At 73.5% G+C, this 24,638-nt stretch overlaps 5 protein-coding genes across 10 annotated transcripts; 3 read left to right on the plus strand and 2 right to left on the minus strand.

Moving 5' to 3' along the window:
• The first annotated feature begins 326 nt into the window (after positions 1-326).
• On the plus strand, positions 327-6,719 carry LOC135987962 (drebrin-like). The gene is made up of 14 exons (XM_065633390.1): positions 327-444; positions 2,304-2,356; positions 2,455-2,567; positions 2,682-2,756; positions 3,224-3,358; positions 3,520-3,597; positions 3,802-3,953; positions 4,281-4,335; positions 4,408-4,482; positions 4,654-4,774; positions 4,855-5,649; positions 5,750-5,859; positions 6,080-6,137; positions 6,343-6,719. The coding sequence occupies exons 1-14, from the start codon at positions 359-361 to the stop codon at positions 6,441-6,443; spliced, it is 2,007 nt and encodes a 668-aa protein (XP_065489462.1). The 5' UTR covers positions 327-358; the 3' UTR covers positions 6,444-6,719.
• RTKN (rhotekin) lies at positions 6,704-16,976 on the minus strand. Of its 6 annotated transcripts, XM_065633396.1 has the most exons (14): positions 15,550-15,590; positions 14,609-14,859; positions 12,068-12,267; positions 11,940-12,001; positions 11,173-11,226; positions 10,992-11,109; positions 10,507-10,731; positions 10,344-10,438; positions 9,847-9,953; positions 9,313-9,444; positions 9,072-9,237; positions 8,550-8,654; positions 8,192-8,300; positions 7,482-7,567 (listed from the first exon to the last, which is right to left on the minus strand). In XM_065633396.1, the coding sequence occupies exons 2-14, from the start codon at positions 14,777-14,779 to the stop codon at positions 7,561-7,563; spliced, it is 1,551 nt and encodes a 516-aa protein (XP_065489468.1). In that variant the 5' UTR covers positions 14,780-14,859; positions 15,550-15,590; the 3' UTR covers positions 7,482-7,560. The 6 variants fall into 6 exon arrangements, with proteins under 6 accessions (XP_065489464.1, XP_065489463.1, XP_065489467.1 ...); XM_065633392.1 differs by lacking the exon at positions 8,192-8,300 and having other exon boundaries at positions 6,704-7,567; positions 9,313-9,441; XM_065633391.1 differs by lacking the exon at positions 8,192-8,300 and having other exon boundaries at positions 6,704-7,567.
• A 359-nt stretch (positions 16,977-17,335) lies between these two features.
• Positions 17,336-19,221, plus strand: INO80B (INO80 complex subunit B). Its single transcript, XM_065634794.1, has 5 exons — positions 17,336-17,478; positions 17,578-17,761; positions 17,941-18,059; positions 18,275-18,456; positions 18,638-19,221. The coding sequence occupies exons 1-5, from the start codon at positions 17,433-17,435 to the stop codon at positions 19,100-19,102; spliced, it is 996 nt and encodes a 331-aa protein (XP_065490866.1). The 5' UTR covers positions 17,336-17,432; the 3' UTR covers positions 19,103-19,221.
• Positions 19,222-20,008: 787 nt separating this feature from the next.
• WBP1 (WW domain binding protein 1) lies at positions 20,009-21,761 on the plus strand. Its single transcript, XM_065634795.1, has 4 exons — positions 20,009-20,135; positions 20,199-20,301; positions 20,412-20,573; positions 20,729-21,761. Exons 1-4 carry the CDS (start codon positions 20,067-20,069, stop codon positions 21,355-21,357), a joined length of 963 nt encoding a protein of 320 aa, XP_065490867.1. The 5' UTR covers positions 20,009-20,066; the 3' UTR covers positions 21,358-21,761.
• Positions 21,762-21,904: 143 nt separating this feature from the next.
• Positions 21,905-24,555, minus strand: MOGS (mannosyl-oligosaccharide glucosidase). Its single transcript, XM_065634102.1, has 4 exons — positions 24,406-24,555; positions 24,114-24,334; positions 23,823-24,016; positions 21,905-23,704 (listed from the first exon to the last, which is right to left on the minus strand). The coding sequence occupies exons 1-4, from the start codon at positions 24,437-24,439 to the stop codon at positions 21,994-21,996; spliced, it is 2,160 nt and encodes a 719-aa protein (XP_065490174.1). The 5' UTR covers positions 24,440-24,555; the 3' UTR covers positions 21,905-21,993.
• Positions 24,556-24,638: the final 83 nt, after the last annotated feature.

Genomic DNA, 24,638 nt, shown 5'->3' on the forward strand with positions numbered 1-24,638 from the left:
CATGTCCCAGTGCTAGACCCTGCACAGCACCCAGGGCTATGTGGAACCCTGCAGCCCGCACCCACATCCCAGTAGGACCCTGCACAGCACTCACGTCCCAGCGTGGGACCCTGACCCCGCGCCCGTGTCCCGGTGGGATCCTGGGAGCTGCACCCACGTCCCAGTGCGGGCCCCAGCGCCGGCCGTCCCGGCTGCTCCCGGGCAGCGGCCCTGGCAGCGCCCCGCGTCCCCCCGCCCCGCCCGGCTGGCGCCGCCGCCGCCCCCGCCCCGCCCGGTGCCGCCCGGTCCCGCCCGTGGGCGGCGGGGCGGGGGCGGAGCGGGCGCAGGGGCCACGGAGCTGCGGGGCGGCGGGCGAGGGATGGCGGCCCCGGGGCTGGAGCGGCACCGGCTGGCGCTGCTGGCGGCCAAGGAGGACGTGAGCAACCCCCGGGCCGGGACCAACTGGTGAGCTGGGGGCGGGAACGGGCACCGGGAGCGGAACCGGGCACCGGCACCGACTGGGCACCGGGAACGGGGACCAGGCACCGACAGTGCCGGGGCGGGCGGCGGTCCGAGCCACACCGAGCAGCGGCACCGGGACGGGAGGGGCCGGGGCGCACCGGGGTTCCGGCTGGGACACGGGGTGCCGGGACGGGGGGTGCTGTTCCGGGGGGTGCCGGGACGGGCCCGCGGTCCCGGGACTGAGCCCCGCCCGCCGCTGCACCCGCCGAGCGGCGCTGGGAACCGGGCGCCCGGTCCCGTCGCGTCCCGCCCCGCCCGGTCCCGCCGCCGCCGGGCTGGGAGCGGCGCCGCCGCCCGGGGACGGGGCACGGCACGGCCAGGGGGGCTGCTCCGGGCGGGGGGAGCAGCCGAGCCCCGCACCGGCTCCTGCTGCCGATCCCCGGGTGAGCCGGGCTGGGGAAGGGGCCGAGGGTACCCAGGGGTGCCTGGGGCGGTCAGGGTGCCCTGCCCGGCTGTGCCCCCTCCTTCCCCGGGCCGCACCGGGGGGAGAGGCGGCGTCCTGCCCTGCCCCGGGCCGGGGGTCCCGGGCCGGTCCCACGCCGGCGCCGCGGGGCTGGAGCCACTTCCTCCGGTCACCCCACGCCCCGGCCGAGGTGGCCTCACCCCGCTCGGCTGACATCACCGGCAAGGCCCGGGATGGGTGACAGCGGCACCGGGGCTGCACCGGCCCCGGCAGCCACCCCTCGCCCTGCGGGCCGGCAGCGGCACGTTTGGCTCGGCACGGGGGCCACTGGCCACCCGGGCACTGCCCTCTGCCCCGGCCGCTGGCCCGGCCAGCGCGCCGCAGTGCCGGAACTCGGCTGGCCCCGCGCCAGCACCCGGCCCTGCCGCCGCCAGGCCTGCGCGCAGCCAGCGTGCCCTGCCATGTCCTGCCATGTCCTGCCATGCCCAGCCACGTCCTGCCACACCACGCCACGCCATGCCCTGCTGTGCCACACCGCGCCATGCCCTGCTGTGCTATGCCTGCCGTGCCATGCCCTGCAGTGCCATGCTGCGCCATGCCGTGCCATGCCCTGCAGTGCCATGCCGTGCCATGCCATGCTCCACGCGAGCTCCCAGAGCTGTGCCGTGTCCCGGCCGGCACGCAGCGCAGCGCAGCACAGCGCAGCGTGCTGCCACATGTGCGTGTAATCGGAGCCATGAGGAGACAAAGAGGCGGCAGAGCCGACGGGGAATGCCCAGCCAGGGCCTCTGCCAGCAAGGGGTCCCCAGTCCCGGAGCCCCCCAGCCCTGGGCAGGGCGTCTCGGCACAGCGGGGGGGCCAGGGCTGCTCCCCCTGGTCGAGGCAGAAAGGGGGATGATGGGGCTGGCAGGTCGGGGTCTGCCTGCCCGGTGGGGAGGGGTCCCGGGTGCCCTGTGAGGTGTCAGCCGGGTGCTGAGTGACACCAGCATCACCCCGAGGGGCTGGGGCGGTGGGCAGCCCAGGGGGCTGGGGGGGGCAGGGGCGGCTGTGCTGCTGCGGTGCTTCCTACGGCCCCATTGTCCCCGGGGCGGATGCTGCCGGCGGCACTTCCATGAATTCAGTGCGGGCAGACGGCACGGGGCGGGCATGGCGGGGCTCAGGGGTGCCCCTGGCCTGGCACGGCCCCAGCTGCCTCCTCCTGTCCCCCCGGCTCCCCCCCCGCAGAGGCCCTGCCCTGGGGGGGACACAGTGGCTGGTGCTGCCCGGAGCGGGTCAGTGGCCACGGCCAGGGATGTCCGGGTGGCCACACCACCTGTCACAGGTGACCTGGCCGGGACCAGGGCAGCTGGCTGTGCTGCTCCGCTGCCCCCGGACCCTGACCCCCCCTCTCCCCGCCCAGGGCCGTCTTTGCCTATGAGAAGCACCATGACCTCAAGCTCCTGGACTCCGGAGGTAACAGGGAGTGGTGCTGCTGACCACCCACGGGACAGCTGGGGGGTTATCGGGGGATCCCACTGTCCCCACCCACCCTGACCACCCCCTCCTTGTAGCCGGGGGTCCAGATGAGCTTGCCGAAAAGTTCTCCAACACCAGCATCATGTACGGGCTGTGCCGCATCCAAGACCCCGGCACTGGCGCTCACCGCGTCGTCCTCATCAACTGGGTGAGTGCAGGGCTTGGCAGGGGGGGCTCTGAGCATCCTACCCCCCTACCCAGCATCCCAGGGGACAGGGATGTGGCACGGGGTCCCAGCCTGAGCTGTGCGTGTTGGTGCCAGGTCGGCGAGAAGGCACCAGAGTCCCAACGAGAGGCGTGTGCCGGGCATCTGCCCGCCATCCGCGCCTTCTTCAGGGTGAGTTCATGGGGGCACAGGACCCTTTCGGGGGCTGAGGGTGGGGACTAGGTCCCGTACCCCCCACTGCGTCCCCCCCATCCCGGCCAGCCCCGACCTTTGCTTGCTGCGCCGGGTGCATTCCTGGCGCTGCTGACTCAGACGCCGCTGTTCCCAGTTCCCAGCCTTGGCTGACGATCCGGGGCTGTGGTTGGGCTCCCTGCCCCCCCAGCCGGATTCTGGCCCCCCCCACTGCTCCCATGTCCTGGCCCCTGGAGACCCAGCTGGGTCCTGGGTCTGGATCCGGCTCGGCATCTAGATCTGCCCCCCACAGCTGGATCCAGCCCCACATCTGCAGCCAGTGAGCACACGCAAGGGAATGGCGCCAGGATTCCCTGGGGAGGCTGCATATCCGTCCCGGGGTGGGGGGGGAGCATGGGGGGGCCACGGGTGCTGGTGGGGATGACGCCGTCCCGTCTCGGCGGCAGGAGGCCAGCGTGGTGCTGAGCGCCTGCCGCGCTGCGGAGGTGACGCAGGAGGGGCTGAGCCGGGCGCTGGCACAGATGGCCCCCGCTGCCGCCCCCGCCAGGAGGGGGCCCCCCCCGGACGCCCAGGAGCTGGTGGTGAGTTGGGGGGTCCTGGGCGAGGGTGTGCCCGCAGGGATGGGAACCGGCTGGAAGGGCACCCGGTGGGCAATGGGGCTCTTGCTCACCCTTCCCGGTGCCCTCCCGGGGCTCCCTGGCTGGGGGGCTCCTGCCCTGAGCCCCCAGCTCGGTCCCTGCAGGGCACCAACTACCGCAAGACCAACCCGGCGCTGGAGATCCGCCGCACCAAGCGGGATTCCTTCTGGGCACAGGCTGAGGTGAGGGGCAGGGGGCACGGGAGGCGTGGGCGCTGGTGCGTCCCCAACCACCCCGGGCGTCCCCGGGACCGGGGTCACGGCCGCTGGCTCAGGCCATGGGGGTGCCAAGGGCTGAGCCTGGTGCGGAGCTGAGTGCGATGCTGGTGCCGGGGGGGGACCCGGTGGGGTCCCGGTGCGGTCCCGGTGCTGAGCCGTCGGGCGCAGCTGGAGGAGCAGCAGCGCAAGGCCGAGGAGCGGCGGCGGGCGCAGGAGGAGCGGCGGCGCTGGGAGCGCGAGCGCATGGAGGAGGAGCGGCGGGAGGCGGCGGAGCGGGAGCTGCGCTTCAGGGAGAAGGAGCGGCTGATCGAGGAGCAGCGGTGAGGGGGCACCGGCCCCACCGCAGGACCCCCGGCGCCTGCACCCGTGGCTTCCCCATCCCCGTGGCCCCTGTCCCATGTGGCTCCAAGCACGGAGACCCCCAGCAGGACCCGGAGGCTCCTGCGCCCCACGGCTGCTTCCCCTGTGCCCGGTGTCCTTACGTTCCCCACACCCCGTGTCACACATATGCCCCGTGTCCCCTCTGCTCCCTGTGCCCCTCCATGGCCTCTCATACCCCCCAATCTCCCCCATACCCCCAATGTCCCCCATGCCCACCCATGTGCCCCATGCCCCCCGTGCCCCCCGCGACGCTCTTGCCCTGGCAGGAAGGAGCAGGCGCGGCTGGAGGCGGAGGAGCGGAGGAAGGAGAAGGCGCGATGGGTGAGCGGGACGGCCGGGGGGGTCTGGGGGTGCTGGGGTCCGTGGGCTGCTCAGCCCCGCACTGTCCCGCAGGAGCAGCAGCAGCGGGAGCACGAGGAGGCCATGCGGGACCGCGGCCGGCACCGCGAGTCCATCGAGAAGGCGGCAGTGAGTGCCGGGCCAGCGCCCCGTCCTGCCTCGGGCGGCGCGGGCTGTGCCACGATGCCATGTGGCAGTGGCGTGGTGCGGCTGTGCCATGGGGCTGCACGGCAGTGCCATGGGGCTGCACGGCAGTGCCGCGGTGCCGTGTGCCCGTGCTGACGGTGCCCGGTGCTGCAGGAGGCGGCCGTCCTGGTGTCGCAGCGCTCGCAGAACCCCCGGGATTTCTTCCGGCAGCGGGAGCGCTCGGGATCCACCTCCAGCCCCCCGCTGCCCGGCCCCCCCCTCGGCACCAGGCCCGGTAGGTGCCCCCGGGGCGGGGTGACGGTGCCCGGTGTGGGCGCGGGGTGCGGGGGGCCGCTGACCCCCCCTGTGCCGCAGGTGCCCGGCGGCCGTTCCTGCGGTACCAGCGCAGCCTGACTGAGTCGGCGTTCATCTTCCGCCGGCCGGACCCCCCGCCCTCGCCCGGACCCCTCCAGCCTGGGGCCTTCAGGGCTGTGCCCCCCCGCAGCCCCCACCGACCCCAGCCCGCCATCCCCCCCAGCCCCACGGGGACAGGGACCCCTCCCTGTGCCACCCTGGGGAGCCCCCCCAGCCCCGCCAGGGCAGAGCCCCCCCCCTCCACCAGCCCCGCAGGGACAAGCCCCCATCCCTGTGCCACCCTGGGGAGCCCCCCCAGCCCTGCGGCCACAGGAGCCCCACCTCTGGCCAGCCCCATAGGGACAGGGCCGCCCCCTCCCTGTGTCACCCAGGGGCCCCCCAGTCCAGCGGGGACAGGGGCAGGGTCCCCCCCCACCATGCCTGGGCCAGGGCCCCTGACCCCCACCAGTCCCCCCAGGACCAGGTGCCCCCCCAGCCCCCCCGGGTTGGGGTCCCCTGACAGCACTTGTGGGGCAGAGCCCCTGCCCCCCCACAGCCCCCCCTGGCAGCCCCCCCCGGGCACGAAGGAGCCCGAGACTCTGCCCCCCCCCAGCCACCCTGACACCCCCCAGGATGGGGATGGGCCCCCCCTGGACACCTTCCCCCTGCCCAGCCCCCCAGCGCGGGGGTCTCCAGGGCTGGGTGAGGGGGTCCCGAGCCCCCGGGGGGGGTCTCCTCTGCCCCAGGCTGGGACCCCCCTGCACAGCCCCAGCCCCCCCAGCCTGCTGCAGAATCGGGCCCAAGGACCGCAGCCAGGTGGGTGGCCAGGACCCCGCATGGGGCTGGGGGGGTCCTGCACCCCAGACCCCCCCAGGACCCGGGGCTGCCGGGGGCTCAGCCTCCCCTCTCCCCATAGGGCCTGTGGGGCAGGAGCCCCCCCGCGACGGCTCAGGGCACAACGGCATCGGGGGCCATGAGCAGGGGGGGTGGCAGGTCCCCTGGGAGCAGGACCTCCCCCCGGGGCAGGTACGGCACCGACCGCGGCAGCTTGGGGTGGGGGGAGGATGGTTTTGGGACTGGGGGCCATGGCTGGTGTGGGGACAGGCTGGGGGGGCTGGTTCTGGGCATCAGGATGGGGCTGGAAGGGACAGGACAGGGCTGGACAAAGGGGCTGGGGGGGTCACCTGGCGGGGACAGGCACAGCTGGGGGTCGCGGGGACCCCTCAGGCCCCCCCACATCTTGCAGGGGGAAGAGCTCAGTGACAGCATCTTCCTGCCACAGCCCCTGCACAAAGCCAAGCCAGGTACCCCCAAACCCCCCAAATCCCCAAACCCACCCTCCATACCCCCAACCCTCCCATCCCTGTACCCCGCTGTACCTCCACACCCCCGTACTCCCGCAAACTCCCCCATCCCTGCAGCCACCCCATATCCCTATCCCTGCACCCCCCAACCCCCCACCCCTGTACCCTCTGTCCCCCCCGCTGTGCTCACCCCCAGCTCTTCCAGGCTTTGCGCTGCTGCTGGACCGGGACGCCCCCCCCGCCCAGCTGCCCGGGGGTCGCAGCCCCCCCGCCGAGGACGAGGACCTGTCCCCACACGCTGTGTAGCCGGGGGGGGCCGCAGCCCTCGCAGGGACACCCGAACGGCACCATGGCCACCAGTCCTGCCCCCCCAGCCACCCTGTCCCCCTCCCCACACACCACAGCCCCTGCCCACAGCCCCCCCAGCACCGCCCCCCCACGCACCCCAACGAGCAGCTTTGGGAGCCCCCAGCCCCCCCGGCGGTGGCACAGGGCAGGGGGGCACAGACCCCACCCCAGGGAGGCCGGGCCGGGCAGCGGGACCCCCCCCAGTCACACACAGCCGCTGTTAAATAAATTTTAATGCATATTAATAAGGTGGCAGCTTTGGGTCCCCAGCCGGGGGGGGCCGGGGCTGGTCCCTGCCGGGGGTGCTGCCCCCCCGCGAAGGAGGGGGGGGGCAGCAGCGGGGGGCGGGGCAGGCGGCCCCCCTGGTTAGAGGTGAGGGAAAGCAGAGCTGGGGGGCCCTGTGCACCCCCGGGTTAGACCCGCACCCACCCAACACGGGGGTTTGCCCTGAGCGCCCACCCTGGGGGGACCCCAGCACCCACCCTGCCATGAGGGGGTGTCAGCCCCCAGTACCCACCCGGGGGGGGAACAGCCCCCCACCCTTTGGCAGGGGTCAGCCCTGAGCCCACCCTGCCCCCGCGCCCCGGGTGGCAGAAATTCCAGTTTCTCCCCAAGAACAGATGCTGGGAGCCCCCGGCCCCCCCTGCAGGACTCCCTGCGGTGTCACCCCTCCCCGGCCACCCCGGGGCTGGAGGGTGGGGGTCCCCCCCAACACGAGGGTCCTGAGGCTCAGACCTGGGACTGGAGGGGCCGGGGGGGCGCGGGGGGGTCGTGCTCGGTGGCCGGGCTGCTGCTGCCGCTGCTGGAGCCGGAGCCGGGAGGCGAGGGGTGTGAGGTGGGGGCTGCCCGCCGGGACCCCCGGCCCTTCAGGGTGCTGAGCTTGGCGTCCAGGGACAGGGTGCGGGGGCGGCCCCAGGGCCGGCGCGGGGGGGGGCTGGGGCTGCCCGCCCGGCCCGAGGGGGGGCCGCGGGGAGGGGGCTCCTCGAACAGAGACAGCCACGGGGGGGTCCCGGGCGCCTGGCCCCCCGCCCGCCGCGTCAGGATGTCCGTCACCGCCTCGATGTCATCGGCCGGATCAATAGCTGCGGGGGGAACAGGGGGTCAGCCGGCCCCCCCAGACCCCCGCCCCGCTGCTGCGGGGACGGGACCTGCTGGTGGCCAGGACGGCGTGTCCCCGCGGCCAGGACGTGGCCCAGGGCTGGGGGGGATGGAACCTGCCCGTGGCTGGGACGTGCACCGGAGCCAGAGCAACCGGGACGTGCACCAGAGCCAGAGAAACCGGGACAAGCCAGAGCAACTGGGATGTGCACCAGAGCAACCGGGACAAGCCAGAGCAACCGGGATATGCACCAGAGCAACCGGGACAAGCCAGAGCAACTGGGATGTGCACCGGAGCTAGAGCAACTGGGACATGCACAGGAGCCAGAGCAACCGGGACAAGCCAGAGAAACCGGGATGTGCACCAGAGCAACCGGGACAAGCCAGAGCAACCGGGACAAGCCAGAGCAACCGGGACGTGTCCCGTGGCTGGCACAGCCACACGTGCCCTGGAGCCAGGACACGTGCCAGAGCCAGGACCGCCGGGCTGTGCCCCGCAGCTGGGACGCGCCGGAACGTCCCCGCGTCCCGGCCATCCCCACGGCTGTCCCAGCGGTGCCGCGGGCCGTGGCGCGTTGGGGTCACCCCGCCGGCCCCCCGCCCATCACCTGTCGCTGTAATAGGAGGAGAGCAGAGCCCGGATCTCCGCCGAGACGGCGTTATCCTGCAGCAGGAGCCCTTCGCAGGCCGAGGGCGGCACAGCCGGGCCAGGCAGGGCTGGAGCCGCCGCGGAGCGGGAAAGAGAGACGGGGGGACAGAGAGATGGGGGGACAGAGGAAGGCAGGAAGGGACAGAGGAAGGCAGGAGGGGGGACACAGAGAGATGGGGGGACAGAGAGGGGACAGAGGGGCAGCGGAGAGAACAGCGGCGTTAGGGAGGTGCCGCGGTGAGGACGGGGCCGCCCGGCAGCAGGTTAGCGGAGAGCAGAGAGAGGAGACCGCGGCAGAGCCCCCCGGCCCCCCTCACCCATCTCGTGGTACAGCGAGCCCTGCCGGGGCAGCACGGCCGGCGGCCGGCGCGGCGGCGGCACCTCCATCCGCATCAGCTCCTCACAGCACTGCTTCCACTGGCCTGGGGACACGGGGTCAGTGCCACCGGGGGGTCCCGCAGGGAGGGGTCCCACCGGGAGGGGGCTCTGCCAGGCTGGGGTCCCGCTGGGACACGAGTCACGCTGGGATGAGGTGTCCCACCACGATGGGGGTCACATCAGGATGGGGCACGGCTGGGACCGGGGTACTGCCAGGATGAGGGTCCCGCAGGGATGGGGTCCCACTGGATAGGGGTCACGCAGGGCTGGGGGGGATGTAGGACTGGGGTCCCAGCAGGATGAGGGTCCCGCTGCGGTGGGATCCTGCAGGGAGGGGGGTCCCACAGGGATGAGGGTCATACAGGGACGGGGTCCCGCAGGGATAGGGTCCCACCAGAGGGGTCCCACAGGGATGGGGGTCATACAGGGACGGGGTCCCCCGTGCTGCCCCCCGCACTCACTCATGTCGTAGAAGTGCTGCCAAAAGGCCTCCAGCCACCGCTGCGCCTCGGCCTGGCTCTCGGCCACCAGCGTGTGTGTCACCTCCTCGCCGCCATAGCGGTTGGTGACGGCCATGCCGTGGGGCTGCCCGCGCCCCTCCCGCTCCGTCGCGCGGATGCGAGTCTCCTGCGGCGGGGGCAGCGGCCCTGAGCCCCCACAGCCCCGCAGCCCCCGCGGCCCCGCGGCCCCGTCCCGCCGTACCTTGTTGACGGCGATGGTGAGCGCCGGCTCCATCCCGCCCTCGGCCTGGCCGGGGTCGCGGTAGCAGAGCAGCCCGGTGCCGCGCAGCACGCAGAACAGGCGGGTCCCGCTCGGCGCCTCGGCCCCCGGCTGCTGCCCGCGGAGCCGGCACCGTCAGCGCGGCCAGCACCGGGGACACCGTGTCCTCCCTGCTCATCCACTGCCCCACCAGGACCCCCGCCCCACACAGCGTGGGGGGACAGGGGCAGCCCCCTCCCCAGCACAGGGATCCCCGCAGTCACTGTCGCCGCCACAGCCCAGGGCCCATCACTGGGGGCTGCTGAGACCCAGCGCGCTTGAGCCACCACCCGTCACTGTCCCTGTCCTCATCCTCATCCACATCCCCATCTCTGCGCCCATCCCCATCCCTGTCTCCATCCCCATCCCTGTCCCCATCCCCACCCACATCCCATCTCTCTGCTGTCCCCATCTTCGTCCCTGTCCTCATCCTCAGCCCCATCTCTGTTCCTGTCGCCGTCCCCGTCCCGCGCTCACCTGCAGCAGGAGGAAGCCGCTGGTCACCGGGGCGGCCATGCAGCGCGGCTGTGCCACCAGGCGACAGCACATGCTGCCGTAGAGGGGCAGCCAGAAGGAGCTCTCCTCTGGGGGGGGACACTTACCTGGGGCGCCAGGGCACAGACCCTCCGCCCCCCACCTGCCGGGACCCCAGACCCCTCTCCCCATCCCACTGGGACCCCAGACCCACCTCGCCCCCAGAGCAGCCAGGACCCCAGACCCATCTCTCCCTCACCCCACCAACTCCCCCAGACTCATCCCCCCTCAACGCAGCTGGGACCCCAGACCCCTCACCCGTCACCCCTGACCTCCCGCAGCCCCACCAGCACACCCAGCCCCGTGTCCCCCCCAGAGCAGCCGGGACCCAGCCCCATCCGTCCTCTGCGCCACTGGGTCCCCTGAGCCCCCCAACCCCCCCAAACCAGCCGGGACCGCAGACCCCTCCCCACGCGCAGCCCCAGCCGCGCCGCGCTCACCGCTGCTGGCGATGGTGAGGTCGTGGGTGCGGAACCCGTCCTGCACCTCGGCCAGGGACAGCACGGCGTGTGCCAGCAGGTGGAACCGGGGCCCCCTGGGGACAGCGCGTGAGCGGGGGGGGGGCGGGGGGACAGCGGGGGCCGGGGGGGGACAGGTACTCACGGCACGTTGGGCGTTGGCAGCAGGAGGGGCCCGGTGCCCCCGTTCCCCGGGGGGCTGCCGGGCCCCCCGTCCATGGCGGCGCGCACCCGCTTGCCCGAGGAGCGGCCCAGGGAGGTGCTGAGGCGCGTGGCCAGTTTCCTGGGGGTGCTGCCCTGCGCCGGCCCCCCCGCCAGCCCCGCGCTGTACAGCTCCACCTTCAGCTCAAAGTCCGGCCCGGCCTCCGAGCTGGGGGCGCGGGTGAGCGGGGTGGGGACACACACACCCCCCCGCGCTGTCACCCAGCCCGGGACCCTCCGTGACACCGCACAGCCCGGCCGGGGGTCCCCTGGGGGGGCAGGGGTGCAGGTGGGGGGGGCCAAGGGAGGGCAGAGGTCCCCTGGGGGGGGGCAGGGAAGGGCAGGGGTCCCAATGAGGGGCGGCAGGAGGGTGCAGGGGCCCCCTGGGGGGTGCAGGGGAGGGCAGGGGTCCCCGGTGCCCCCGCTCACAAGAGGAAGGCTCCCTCGAAGCAGATGTCGGTGAGGGTCCGGTCCACCAGCACCATGGGGGTGTCGTGGATCTCAGCCCCCAGCTGCAGCAGGCAGAACACGGCGCAGCGGTGCAGCTCTGCGGGGCGGGGGGGTCAGGGCGGGCGGGGGGGGCTGCGCACCCCCCTGCGCCCCCACTCACCTCCCTTGTTCCTGAAGTACTCCGTGTCCTTCCACATCAGCGGGATGCGCAGGTCTGGGGGGGCAGGCGGGCAGTGAGGGGGGACTGAGCCCCCCAGGACAGCCCCATGGGGACGCCCGAGGGCCCTGCGCCGGCTGCCGGCACACAGGGCCCCCCCACCATGGGAGGGTGCACAGTGGGGGGGCTGGGGGCACCCACTGTAGCCGGGGGGCACAGCAGGACCCCCCACCAGGGGAAGGTGCAGAGATGGGGGATGCTGGGTGCACAATGGGGGTGGGGGGTGCACCCACTGCACCCTGGGGGGGGGCACAGCTGAAGCCCCCAGTACGGGAGGGTGCGCAAGCGGGTGCTGGGGGGGCCACCGCTGCATCCCCCACCACAGGAGGGTGCAGAATGGGGGTGCAGGGTGCACAGCAGGACTCCCCACTACATGCGGGTGCACACAGGGGTGCCGGAGGGGGGAGGACCCCCCAATATGGGAAGGTGCACAATGGGGATGCTGGGTGCACATGGGGGTGCAGAACGGGGGTGCAGGGTGCACCCTGAGGGTGCACTGCAGGACCCCCCAGTATGGGAGGGTGCACATGGGGGTGCACAGGAGGGTGCAGAATGGGGGTGCAGAACGGGGGTGCAGGGTGCACCCGGAGGGTGCACATGGGGGTGCACAGGAGGGTGCAGAATGGGGGTGCAGGGCGTGCGGCAGGACTCCCCACTACGCGGGGGTGCACACGGGGGTGCCGGGGGCGCGCACGGCAGGAGCCCCGTACCTGAGAGGCAGACGGTGCCCCGGCAGGGCAGGCGCTCGTCCCCGGGCCCGGCGTCCGAGGGGCTGCGGGGACACGGGGTGTTGGGGGGTGCCCGCGGGACCCGCCCCCCCGCCCGTTCCCGCGCTCACCGCCGCGCCGCGCGCCGCAGCAGCTGCGCCTCCTTGCGGCGCTGCAGCTCCGCCATGTAGGCCAGCGCGCGCGCCGAGCACAGCAGCAGCGACTGCGCGGCCCCCAGCGCCTGCTCGCGCCGGCTGCACGCGGCCAGCAGCTTGCACGCGCCGTCCCGCAGCCGCAGCTCGCGCTCCAGCTTCCGCTGCATCTCCGTGTCCTGCAGGGGGCGGCACGGGGGGGGGGCATGAGATGGGGGCACGGGGTGCGCAGACACGGTGATGGGGGCACGGGGATGCAGGGGCGGGGAACGGGAAGGGGGGCAGAGAGCGGGGGGCTCGGGGGCACAGGGCTGGGGACACGGGTCTGGCGGGGCACGGGGTGGGGGGCAGCCCCTGTGGCTGCCACTTCCCCCCCAGGAGCCAGGGAGCAACAGACACCCCCCCGGCTCTGCACCCCGGGGGGTCCCAGCCATGCACACATGGCAGGGGGGTCCCCAGCTGCACACACATGGGGGGGCCCAGCTGCATACACATGAGGGGTCCCAGCCATACACTCCTGGGGGGTCCCAGCCCCACACCCCTGGCGGGTCCCAGCCGTACACCCCTGGGGGGTTCCCAGCCCCACACCCCTGGCGGGTCCCAGCCCCACACCCCTGGGGGGTCCCAGCCCCACACCCCTGGGGGGGTCCCAGCCCCACACCCCTGGCGGGTCCCAGCCCCACACCCCTGGCTCAGCACAGCTCGGGGCGCCCATCCCAGGTCCAAGCACGGGGGGGACACCAGCCCCTACTCAGCCCCGCTCCCACCACAGGGTCAGTCCCCGTGGCCACCTCTGTCACTCCCCAAACCAGCCTTTGCTGCAGCCAAGTAAACACGCTGTGTCCCCCAGGGCCACCCAGCCGCCAGCTCCTGGGGGTCCCCTCCTGGGCCCCACAGCTGCCCACTGGGGTCCCCTGTCCCACTGCCCCAGAACAGCCACGAGCCCTGGGGGCTGCAGCTCCTCTGCCCCCCAACAGCCCCCAACCCTGCCCAGAGGAGAGCTGTGCACCCCATGGAGACAGTGTGCACCCCCCAGATGGGCCATGCATCCCCCAGATGGGCCACACACCCCACAAATATTTAATGTGTCCCACAGGGCAAACATGCACCCCACAGATGTGACATGCACCTCATGGATACTTCATGTACCCCACAGCCAAGCCATGTACCCCACAGGTGCACTGGATGCCCCACAGATGTGCCACACACCCCACGGATAAGCCATGCACCCCACGGATACATCATGTACCCCACGGGGGAGCCACGTACCCCACAGATACACCATGTGACCCACAGGGGAATGACACACCCCGTGGATACACTGGGCACCCCACAGATGTGCCATGCACCCCACAGATACACCATGTACCCCACGGATGTGCCATGCAACCCCCAGACACGCCATGCACCCCATGGGGGAATGGCACACCCCACAGGTACACCCTGCACCCCACAGCTGTTCCATGCACCCCACGGCCACATCAGGCACCCCACAGAGGACCCACATGCCCCACAGATGCACCACATGCCCCACAGATTTGCCACACATCCCCCGGATATGCCACATGTGCCACAAATACATAACATGTCCCACGGGACCACCATGCACCCCCCAGATAAACCACACACCCCACAGATACATCATGTACCCCACGGCAGAGCCATGTACCCCACAGATACACCACACACCCCACGGATGTGCGACGCACCCCACGGATTCATAATGTGTCCCCTGTGGCAACTGTGCACCCCACAGATAAGCCACGCACCCCACAGATAAACCACACACCCCACAGATAAACCACGCACCCCAAGGGAGAGCCACGTACCCCACAGATACACCATGCACCCCACAGATAAACCACGCACCCCACAGATAAACCACACACCCCACAGATAAACCACGCACCCCAAGGGAGAGCCACGTACCCCACAGATACACCATGCACCCCACAGACACATTGGGTACCCCACCAGGGAATGACACACCCCACAGATACACCAGGCACCCCCCGGCTGTGCCACGCACCCCCCAGACGTGCCATGTGCCCCACGGCCACATCACACACCCCACGGGACCCACAGATACACCACGCGCCCCACGAATTTGCCACGCACCCCCCAGATGTGCCCCACGGCCCAGATACCCCTCTGGGGGGGATACACCGCCCAGCCACACCCCCCGGCCCGCCCGCCCCCCCCTCACTGCCGGTACCGGCTGCTGCTCCATCCCGGTACCGGCTGCCGCCTGTGCCCCCCCCGGGCCCCCTGCCCGTGGAGCCGCAGTGACGTCACCGCTGCTATAAATAACCCCCAGCAGCGGGCGGGGGGGGCGGCAGCAACCGGGAGCTCGCCCCCCCCCCCCCAGAACCGGCCGGTGGGATACGGGGGATGCTCCCCACAAGGGCAGGAGGGGGGGCAGCGCTTTCCACCTTCCCGGGACCTTTGGGACCCCCTGGACCACCGGTCCACGGGTTGTCCAGGGTCCGGGCCGTCTCGGGGGGGGCCCCAAATTCCTACCTGGAGGCTAATGGCGATCTGGCGGATATAGAGCATGTTGAGATCTTCCAGGATCCGCAGCTTCTCCTGCATCTGCAGGCGCTGCCCCCTCCCCGCCACCTCCATCGGGACCACCGGGGCCCCCCCGGTCACTCCGGGGGGGCTGGGGGGGGTGGAGGGGGTTTCCCGCATCCACCCCGCGTCCCCCTCCGTGGACCCCACGGCATCCAGCGCCGTCAGGAGTGGGGCTCGCTGCCCACCCCCCCGCACGGCTGCGGAGAGAAAAGGGCCCTTTCATCGGCCCCCCCGGGTACCGGCTGCCCGGCCCCCCCGACCGAGCACCGACCGCCCCCTCCCGCCGAACAACCGGACACTGTGCGGGAAAGGGCAGCGGGGGCGGCCGGGGGAGGGGACGAGGGTGCAGGGGACAGAAAAAGGGGTGCTGGGGGGGGACGACAAGGGACGGGGTGCAGGGGACGGGGGACAGGATGGGGTGCAGGGAGAGGACGGGGGGTTCAGGGGACAGGATGGGGGTGCAGGCGACAGGACGCGGGTGTGGGGACAGGACGGGGGGTTCAGGGGACAGGACGGGGGTGCGGGGATAGGATGGGGGGTGCAGGGGACAGGACGGGGGGTGCAGGGGACAGGACGGGGGGTGCAGGGGACAGGACGCGGGTGCAGGGACAGGACGGGGGTCCAGCAGGCCGGACGAGTGCAGGGGACAGGATGGGGTGGGGGGCACGGGACAGGGGGTGCCGGGGACCGGGAGCCGTTCGGGGGTTGAGGAGGGGGGGTCGGATCAGGGTGCGGGGAGCGGACCGAGCACCGGGACGGGCGTGGGCACGAGGATGGGGGGGACGGGGTTCCGGTACCGGTCGCCCTCACCCCCGTCGGTCCCGGTGCCGCCCGCCGCCCCCTACCGGCCCCGGTGGGCGCAGCAGCGCGAGCCAACCCCCCGGTACCTTCCGCCGCTCCCGCTCCGCCGCTCCGCGCACAGGAAGGCGGTGGCCGCCCGCCCCCGGCCCGCCCCCCGGCCGTTCCTCCGCCGGCTCCGCTTACAGGGGCCGCCCCCCGGCCCGTCCCCACGCCTGGCGGCACCGGGACCCCCCCAGCCCCTGTGCGGGCGGGACCGGGGCTGCTGGGACCCTCCCCCAAAATGCACCGGGATCCTCCTCTTGTGTTCATCGGGATCCAGCCGTGCGCGCCAGGACCCCCTGCTCGGAGTGCACCGGGACCCCCCCCATCATGTGCATATAGGACCGGGGCTACTGGGCCCCCCTGGAAATGCGCCAGGGCTTCCCCCCGAGTGCACCGGGAACCAGGCGTGGCACTGGGACCCCCGAGTGCACCAGGGTCCCCCTGTGTGCACCGAGACTCCCCCCACGTGAAGACGGTACCGGGAGAACCGGGACCCACCCATGTGCACTGGGACGTCCCCAAAAGTGCTCCAGGGAACCCCCCATGTGCAGCTGTCACCGGGGGAACTGAGACGCCCCTGTGCGCACCGAGACCCTCATATGCACCAAGACCCCCTGTGCGGGACCCCCAGCCGCACCGCCCCCCGCTTCATGCCGCCGGGTGCCACGTGCCAGCAGGACGAGGGTCCCGCTCCCACCGCCCCGTCCCCGCGGCCCCCCCGCCACGGAGCCCCCTCCCCGGGCACCGCAGACGCCGTGGGGCCTCGAGCGGTGCCGGCACCCCCCACCCCACACCGGCCCCGCGGGGCGCCCGCCCCGGCGCCCCGACAGCCCCCGGCCCCGGGGTCCGGCCGGGCCCCCCGGCAGCGGCAGGAGCCGCGGTCCCGCCGGGCTGGCACGCTGCCGGTGGCGAGGGCGGCTGTGCCGGGGGCGCGGGCGCTTCCCGCCCTGCCGGGGCCAGAGCCGGCCGGTGCGGCGGGAAATCCCGGCTGGGCCGGTGGCAGCCGGTGCTGCCGGCGGGACGGGCAGGACGGGCGGGACGAGGGCGGTGGGTGCCAGGGCGGGGGGAGCGGCTGCCGGCACCCTGCCTGCTGCCTGCCCGTGCGGCCGCTGGCGGGGCCGGTGCTGGTGGCGGTGGCGGGGCCGGTGGCGGTGCTGGGGCCGGTGCCGGTGCTGGGGCCGGTGGCGGAGCCGGTGCCGGTGGCGGGGCCGTACCTGCGCGGTGTCAGCCAGCAGGCTGAGCCGGCAGCGGCCGCGGCGGATCTCCATCTCCAGCGCCGAGCCGCGGGCCACCGTCACCCGGCTGCGCTGGTTGCGGCAGAACATGGTGCCGGTGCCGGTCCCGATCCCGGGCCGCTCCAGCTCCCGCGGGACTGTACCCGGCTGCGGCCCCTCCCCGGCCCCGCCGCACCTGGCACGGGGCGGGACGCTCCCGGGCTCCGCCGACCCGCAGCGCGGCCGGGCAGCGCGGGGAGCACGGGGGCGGGGCGGCGGCTGGTACCGGGGCCGGTACCGGGCGGCTCCTGGCACGGGCGGGACAACGGCCCGAGTCAGCGCGGCAGCTGCGGCCGCGGGGGGGCGGGGGCTGCACGTGCACCGCCGGCGCCCGCCTGCACCGGAGCCCGCGCGTGTGCGCGCACGCGCGTGCAAGAGCTGGCACGGGGCCGCGTCCGCGCACCACGCGTGTCTGTGACCGCGCGCCCGCGCGCGCCCGCGGGCACACTCGCACGCGCCGCCCGCCGGAAACCGCCGCCCCGGGATCCCGCGGGGCCGGCTTCCGCCCGGGCCGCGCTCCCCCTTGCCCGCTTCAAAGATGGCGGCAGCGGCGCCGCTGCCCCCGCCCGCCCGCCCGGAGTCATCGCGCCGCGCCGAGCGGAAGCGGGTCCGCGCCGAACCGGTTCCCCCGCCCGGCGGGACCGCGGCACCGGATGAGTAAGGCCTGGCGGCGCGGCAGGATGGAGGGCGGCGAGCACGGTGAGCGCCGGGCCGGGGCCGGGACGCGCGGCTGCGGCCCCGCGGGGCCGGGCCCGGCGGGGGGTCCCGGGCCGGGCTGACCGCCGTGCCCCCCCGCAGGGCAGGAGGCCGAGGCGGGCGGCGGGCACGGCTCGCACAAGAAGAAGCACAAGAAGCACAAGAAGAAGCACAAGAAGCGGCACCACCACGAGGCGGCCGGGCCGCCCCCCCCGGGCCCCGAGCCGCGGCAGCCCCAGCTCAAGCTGCGCATCAAGCTGGGGGGGCAGATCCTGGGCACCAAGAGGTGAGTGGGGCGGGGGCTGGGGGGGCAGATCCTGGGCACCAAGAGCTGAGCGGGGCGGGGGCTGGGGGGCAGATCCCGGGCACCAAGAGCTGAGCGGGGCGGGGGCTGGACGGGCTCTCCCCCGGCCCGCGGACGCGTCTCCCCGGCCCGGCCTCACCGCCCCCGCGCTCTCTCCGCAGCGTCCCGACCTTCACGGTGGTCCCCGAGCCGCCGCGCTCGCCCTCCCCGCTCATGGTGGTGGACGAGGAGGAGGAGCCCACCGAGGGGGTGCCCATCGAGCAGTACCGGGCCTGGCTGGGTGAGCCGGGGGGTCCAGGGGGTTCGGCTGCGGGGGCGGGTGCTGGGGCAGGAGGGGACCCTGTGGGGGTGCTCTGGCCCCTCCAAACGGGCTGGGGTGCGGCTGTTCCCCTGTGCTGGGGCAGAGACGGTTCCTGCTGCTCGGGGCAGCCAGAGTCACCTTGTCCTGGGATGGGGTGATCCCCCGTGACTCCTGTCCCCCCGCTGCCCGCCCAGATGAGGACAGCAACCTGGACCCCTCGCCCCTGCCCGACCTGGACTCCGAGAGCTGCTTTCCCGCCCGCGAGGAGGAGGAGGAGGAGGAAGAGCGCTGGCTCGATGCGCTGGAGAAGGGCGAGCTGGATGACAATGGGGAGCTCAAGAAGGAGGTGGACGAGTCCCTGCTGACAGCCCGGCAGGTGAGGAGGCCGGGGCAGGGCTGAGGCGCAGCCGCGGGGCTGGTGCTGCCAGCGCTGGGCTGGCTCTGCCGCCCGCTGCGGTGACATAGGGTGTGACAGGGACCCCAGAACCAGTGTGGGGCTGGAGTGGCGGGGCAGGGAGGCCCTGGTCAGGGTGTGACGGTGCCCCTGTGCCCCACAGAAAGCCCTCCTGCACAAGCAGCAGAGCCAGCCGCTGCTGGAGCTGCCCATGGGCTACAAGGCGAAGGAGCTGACGGAGGAGATGCTGGTGAAGCGGGAGGAGCGCGCCCGCAAGCGGCGGCTGCAGGCGGCCAAGAAGGCGGAGGAGAACAAGAACCAGACCATCGAGCGCCTCACCAAGACCAACAAGACCAAGGTGAAGACGCTGCGGGAGCGCAAGGCCAAGCAGGCGCCCTGCCCCGTCGTGCACTACTGCAACGCGGCCGACCTCATCACCGTGTCCTTCCCGCCGGGCATGGCGCTGCCGCTGCCGCCCGCCCCCGCGCCCGCCGCGCCACCCCCCGTGCTCTGCGGCGTCACCGGCTGCTCCAACCACAAGCGCTACAGCTGCTCGCGCACCGGGCTGCCGCTCTGCAGCCTGGCCTGCTACCGCCGCAACCTGCAGCTGCGGGCGGCCGTGGCGTAGCGGCCGCGGGGCCTGGACGGACAGAGGGACCGTGGGGCGGCCCCGGTGCGGACTGAGGGGCGCTGGGGGTGTGGAGGGTCGCGGCTGCGGCTGGTCCGGGGGTGGGTCTGGTGCCGCGGGGCTGATTAAAGGCTTTTGGAGTAGGAGACGAGTGTGGGTCCGGCGCGGGGGGGACGGGACAGAACAGACCGCCCTCCCCCTGGGACAGCTGTGGTACAGTCTGCCCCCCCAGGAGCGCTATGGTAGAATCCTCTCCCCGCCGGGGTGCTGTGGTACAGCCCTTTGCCCCCCGCTCCCTGAGCGCTGTGGTACAGCCCGCCCATCGCGGGGGCGGGGAGCCGCCCTGCCGCAGCCCTCATTGGCTGGGCCCTTTCCCGGCACAGAGCGGCGGTGCTGGTTGGTCTGCCGCTGCGCCAGTCACGCGCCAGGGCCGTGCCTGCGCCGCGCGGTGGCCACGTTCTCCCGAACGCCCGCCCCGGGGGCGGGCCCCGGCCAGCCAGCGGCGGCTGTGCCAGGCCGTCGGGCGGGGAGGGGTCGCCGTTGGCTGGTGTCCCCGTCAGTCACACCCGAGTGGGCGGGGCTCCGCCTCCGGTTGGAGGTGGTGGCCGCCAATCTCGGCGGGGGCGGGGCTCGCTCCCTTTGTCTCTGTTGTTGGGCGTGAGGCGCGGGCAGGCGGCGCCCGATTGGCGGGGACAGGGCGGCGGCGGCGCCGCCGATTGGCGGGTGGCGGAGAGGCGGCGGCGGATTGGCCGGCGGCGGCGGCGGGGGGCGGCACCTTCGGCCCGGGCGTGATGGCGGCGGCGAAGGCTGCGGCCCGGGCGGCGGCGGCGGGTCGGGCGGCCGCGATGGCGGCGGCGGGGTCGGCGGCGGGGCAGCGGCTGCTGCTGCGGGCGGCGGGGGCCGGGGCCGGGGCGGCCGAGCGGGCGGAGCCGGCGCGGGGCCGCGCAGGGCTGTAGGCGCGGCCATGGAGCGGCCCGGGAGCGGCGGCGCCGAGGGGGCCTGGGCCGCGCTGCTGGGCCGGCAGCAGCAGCAGGTACGGCGGGGCGGCGGGGGGCGGGCCGCTGGCGGGGGGGCCGGCTGACGGTTGTGCCCGCAGGCCCGGGAGTTCTGCCCGGGGGTGAACAACCAGCCCTACGTGTGCGAGACCGGGCACTGCTGCGGGGAGACCGGCTGCTGCACCTACTACTACGAGCTGTGGTGTGAGTGGGGGCGCCGGGGACCCCGCGGCCCGGGGGTGCAGCCTCAGCCCCCGTGGGGAGGGTCCGAGAGGAGGGTGACCCTGTTCTTCCTCCCGCGCCCCCTCCCGCAGGGTTCTGGCTCCTCTGGACCATCCTCATCCTCTTCAGCTGCTGCTGCGCCTACCGGCACCGCCGGGCCAAGCTGCGCCTGCAGCAGCAGCAGCGGCAGCGGGAGATCAACCTCATCGCCTACCACGGTGCCTGCAACTACCCCGCCTCCATGATGGACCTCAGTGAGTGCGGGGTTCCCCCAGCCCCCTGGGTCCTTCCCCAGCCCCTGTGTTCCCCCCCAGCTCTGCCCCAGGGCTCCCGGGGCTGCGGCTCCAGGTCCATCCCCTCCGGGCCCGGTGGCAGCCCGGGGTCCGCCCTGACGCGTGCCCCCGCACAGGGCTGCTGGCCTCCTTCAAGCTGCCGGCTTACGAGGAGGTGGCCCACCAGCCCAGCACGCCGCCGCCGCCGTACAGCGCCATCCTGGCCCAGCTGAGCGGCCGCCCGGGCTCCGGCAGCCTCACGCTCTCGCCCAGCTCGGAGAACTGCACCAGCTGCTCCTGCGAGTCGAGCTGCGCCACGTCCCCCAGCAGCACATCGCTGTCGGCGCAGGCGACAGATGAGACGGAGCGCAGCCGCGCCAGCACGCCCAGCGAGGGGGGCGGCACCAGCAGCACCAGCTGGGAGCTGCCCCTCGAGGAGGCGCCAGCCCGAGGGGGTCCCCCCAAACACGCCCTGTTCTCCTCCACCGTGGACTTCTTCGAGGCCGACGGCCAGCCCTGCTCCGACATCGAGGAGGGCGAGGAGGAGGAGGGCGGTGCGGCACGGGAGGAAGGCGGCAGCAGTGAGCATTTCCGGCACCGGCGCCTGACGGGGGACTCGGGCATCGAGGTGGGACGCTGCCCGGAGGAGGAGGAGGGTGAGGGCGAAGGCTCCCAGCTCCTGGGCAAGGCTGGACCCCCACCCCGCTGTGCGCTGCCAGGCCAGGGGGGTGCTGAGGGGCCTGGGTCCCCCGTGCTGCCTGTCTGAGCCTGCGCTGCTCGCCCAGCCCCAGCCCGGCCTGTTCTGCCCCCCTGCCTTGGAGCAGCTGTGGGGAGTGGCATGTGCAGCCCCCCCTGCTCAGAGGGCACCCAGGATGGGCAGCGCTGCAAGGGGGCTGCCCCACGGCCCCTGCTGTGCCCACTGCTGGGGGTTGGGGCAGCATCCTGGGGTCTGGACTCTCAGTGTGGAGCCCCCGGGGGCCCCTCACCCTGACTGACCCTCCCACCCCCCGTTGTATCCGGTACCTTGTGCGGCGCAGCGCCCCCCCCTCCCCCCAAACTGCTCCCAGGGCCCCACGCCCACCCCGTCCCCCTGTGCTGCCGTGGGGGGTGCCCCCGCTGCCGGGGCCGGGCTGCCACGTAGCGCTCTTGCACCATTAAAGATATGGAAGAACAGGTGCCCCACGCCTGCTGAAGGGCACCGGGGCTGAGCTGAGCACCCCCAATCCCACGGAGGGGACAGGGACCCCCAACCACTCAGGGGCTGCTGTCCTGGTGCAGGATGGAGCTGTGAGAGAGGCAGGGCAGCCCATGGGGGTGGAGTTTATTTTGGGGGGGGCTCTCTGCCTCCCCCTGCACCTGAGAAAGACAAGCAGCACAGGCAGCTGTCTGCACCACACCAATCCTAATAGTCCTCAGCCATGGCCAGCACCACCAGTGCAGTCCAGCCGGCGAAGGGCCGGCAGCCATGGCCACGGCCGGTGCTGTCGCTGTAGTGCTCCCACAGGAACCCACTGTCCCGGTGCTGCCGGTACACATTGCTCACCAGGTTGTGCCGCAGCTCCCGGTACAGCTCGGCTGCCCGCTCCCGCTGCGGCCCCTCGGCCCCAGCGTAGCCGTGCAGTGCCCGCAGTGCCAGGTAGTTGATGTTGACCCAGACGTGGCCGCGCCAGTATGGGGGGTCGTGCTCGGTGTTGCGCTGCAGGTAGAAGGGGCTGTCGCGTGCCAGCGAGCGCAGCCCGAACGGCGTCCAGAGCTGCTGCTCGCTGTGCATGGCGTCCAGCAGTGCCGGCAGCCGCGGCGAGTCGGGGCGCAGCAGCTGCAGCAGCAGTGGGAAGAGGCTGACGTAGCCCAGGGCCCCCACGAACCGCAGCTGCGGCGGCTCCCGCACCTCCCGCAGCAGCTGGGGTGCCGGGGGGGGCTGTCCCGGCACCGCGGGTGCCACCGTCCGCCAGCGCAGCCCCACGGCTGCACTGTGGTTGCCGTAGTCGGCGAAGGTGCCCAGCTCCGGCGCCCAGTGTAGCTCGTCCAGCAGCGTGTTGTCGCTCAGTGCCTGCTCGGCCTCGCGGTACAGCCCAGCCGGCTCGCCCAGGCGCTCGGCCAGCGCCGCCAGCACGCGGGCGCCCAGCGCCATCCAGCAGCGCAGGTCCAAGTGCCGCTCCTCGGGCGAGGGGTGCGACGCGCGCGGGTAGTCGTCCAGCCCCGACGCCAGCGTCTTGGGGTTGAGGAAGCGCTCGTGCTGCGCGTCGCGCCCGCGCCACCGGAAGGTGAGCGGCCGCGGCCCAGCCTGTGTGCGGTTGAACCAGTCGTACCAGGCGCGCAGGCGGGGGAAGAGGCGGCGCAGGAAGGGCTGGGGGGCGTCGGGCAGCAGCCGCTCCAGCGCCAGCAGCAGCGTGGGGGGGTTGGCCGTCTCGCTGTGCTGCAGCAGGAACTCAGGTGGCACCTTGGCCCGCGCCTCCTCGCCTAGGATCTGCTCCCGCGGGATCCAGCCCTCGGCGTTCATCAGGTCCAGCCAGTGCGCAATGATGTCCCGGCTCAGCGCCGGCGCCCAGCGGCCCAGCAGCAGCTGGTGAAATCCCTCGTCCCACAGGAACCCGCGGGGGAAGAAGGAGCGGGAGGGGACGGCGGTGAAAAGCGCGGCCTCGGGGCCGGGCACCGGCTGCTCTTGCTCCGGCACCTGCACCAGCGAGCGCCCGTGGAAGTAGCCGACCCCCCCCAGCAGCTCGCTGAGGGCGGCCTGGGCGAAGCGCTGCTGCGGGGGGGGGAAGCCCTTGCGCCCCAGCCCGAACGTCTCCTCGAAGCGCCGCTCGAACGCGGCCGCGTGCCGTGAGAGCTCCGCTGACAGCGCCCGCCCCACCAGGCGCCCGGGCCGGCCCGCCGCCGCGCTGCCCGACTCGAACGTCACCTCCAGTGTCCCTGGGGGCTCCAGCGTCACCTGGTGCAGCAGCAGCCGCCCACGTGACGGGTCCCCGGGTGGCCCCCGGACAGTGTCGACAGCAAAGAAGCGGCGGCGCTGCTGCCCCGGCGCAGAGAAGACGAAGCGGCTGCTCAGGCTGCTCCGCACCAGCTCAGTCAGGCGGTGCAGCCCCGGGCTGGCTGCGTCCAGGTAGTTGTAGCTGCAAACAGAGAGAGAACATCAGGGGAAAGGGGACGTTGGGGACAAGGAGACGGGGCCACATGGGGACAGGAGGGACAAGGGAACAGGGGGGTCATGGGGACACTTCAGCAAAGCACCTGGCATGTTTGGGGTCCTCCCCACTCTCTGCCGTGGGCGGGAGGAAGGTGAGGGTGAAGCTCCCCAGCTCCTCCGTTGTCCCCGTCACAGCCATCAGCCGCGTCCCGTTCTCCAACTGCGGCTGCAGCGTCCCCTGCCCGTCCGTGGCCACGTAGAAGAAGAGGGACAGGAGGGGGACGGGGCCGCCCGCGCTCTGCAGAGGAAGAGCAGGGCAGAGGTGAGGAAGAGCGGGCAGAGGTGAGGAAGGGCCCTGCCCGCCCCGGCTGTTCCCCGGCACACCCCATCCTCACCTCGCTCCGTGCGGTGACGCGCCAGCTCCAGTCCCCGCCGTGTTCCCCTCCCGGCCGCTTCACGAACTCGGTTCTCAGGACCAAGCCCTCATCCCGTATCTCCTGCACCCCGAAGTTCTCCCCGTCGTGCATGAGCCAGCCGTACCGCGCCAGCCCGTCGCTCTGCTCGCAGCTGTGCCGCAGGTGCCCGCCCCGCTCGCCGTGCTGCAGCCACATGAGCCCTGCGGACCGCGGGACGCGGGCTCAGCCCCGGCGCTCCGGGCAGCGCGGAGCTCCCGGCCGCGGTCCTCACCGGTAACGAGAGCCCGAGGGCTGCGCGTCTTCATGCCGAAGTACACGTGCGGCCGGTAGGTGCCCCAGAAGAGCCGGGGCGAGGCGAGCGGGCCGGCGGAGCCGGGGGGCAGCGCGGGGGCCGCGGGGTGCGGGGCGACGAGCCGGGCGGCCGCGCTCCGGCGGCTCCACTCGGCCGCGGCCGCCGCCAGGCCCAGCGCCAGCGCCACCGCCGCGGCCGCCGCCAGCGCCGTG

The sequence above is a fragment of the Caloenas nicobarica genome, chromosome 4, assembly GCF_036013445.1.
Source record: "Caloenas nicobarica isolate bCalNic1 chromosome 4, bCalNic1.hap1, whole genome shotgun sequence".
Lineage (NCBI taxonomy): Eukaryota > Metazoa > Chordata > Aves > Columbiformes > Columbidae > Caloenas > Caloenas nicobarica.

Excerpts from the sequence above, each read along its gene's own strand:
- LOC135987962 (XM_065633390.1), top strand. The coding sequence starts at position 359 with ATGGCGGCCCCGGGGCTGGAGCGGCACCGGCTGGCGCTGCTGGCGGCC. Across the intron at positions 445-2,303 it reads CCCCGGGCCGGGACCAACTG|GGCCGTCTTTGCCTATGAGA; the intron begins GTGAGCTGGGGG and ends CTCCCCGCCCAG. Across the intron at positions 5,650-5,749 it reads GGCCCAAGGACCGCAGCCAG|GGCCTGTGGGGCAGGAGCCC; the intron begins GTGGGTGGCCAG and ends CTCTCCCCATAG.
- RTKN (XM_065633391.1), bottom strand. The coding sequence starts at position 14,779 with ATGCGGGAAACCCCCTCCACCCCCCCCAGCCCCCCCGGAGTGACCGGG. Across the intron at positions 12,268-14,608 it reads AGATCGCCATTAGCCTCCAG|GACACGGAGATGCAGCGGAA; the intron begins GTAGGAATTTGG and ends CGCCCCCTGCAG. Across the intron at positions 11,110-11,172 it reads GTACTTCAGGAACAAGGGAG|AGCTGCACCGCTGCGCCGTG; the intron begins GTGAGTGGGGGC and ends CCCGCCCCGCAG.
- INO80B (XM_065634794.1), top strand. The coding sequence starts at position 17,433 with ATGAGTAAGGCCTGGCGGCGCGGCAGGATGGAGGGCGGCGAGCACG. Across the intron at positions 18,060-18,274 it reads GCAGTACCGGGCCTGGCTGG|ATGAGGACAGCAACCTGGAC; the intron begins GTGAGCCGGGGG and ends CTGCCCGCCCAG. Across the intron at positions 18,457-18,637 it reads CCCTGCTGACAGCCCGGCAG|AAAGCCCTCCTGCACAAGCA; the intron begins GTGAGGAGGCCG and ends TGTGCCCCACAG.
- WBP1 (XM_065634795.1), top strand. The coding sequence starts at position 20,067 with ATGGAGCGGCCCGGGAGCGGCGGCGCCGAGGGGGCCTGGGCCGCGCTG. Across the intron at positions 20,136-20,198 it reads TGGGCCGGCAGCAGCAGCAG|GCCCGGGAGTTCTGCCCGGG; the intron begins GTACGGCGGGGC and ends TTGTGCCCGCAG. Across the intron at positions 20,574-20,728 it reads CGCCTCCATGATGGACCTCA|GGCTGCTGGCCTCCTTCAAG; the intron begins GTGAGTGCGGGG and ends GCCCCCGCACAG.
- MOGS (XM_065634102.1), bottom strand. The coding sequence starts at position 24,439 with ATGAAGACGCGCAGCCCTCGGGCTCTCGTTACCG. Across the intron at positions 24,017-24,113 it reads GCGTCACCGCACGGAGCGAG|AGCGCGGGCGGCCCCGTCCC; the intron begins GTGAGGATGGGG and ends CTTCCTCTGCAG. Across the intron at positions 23,705-23,822 it reads GAGGACCCCAAACATGCCAG|CTACAACTACCTGGACGCAG; the intron begins GTGCTTTGCTGA and ends CTCTGTTTGCAG.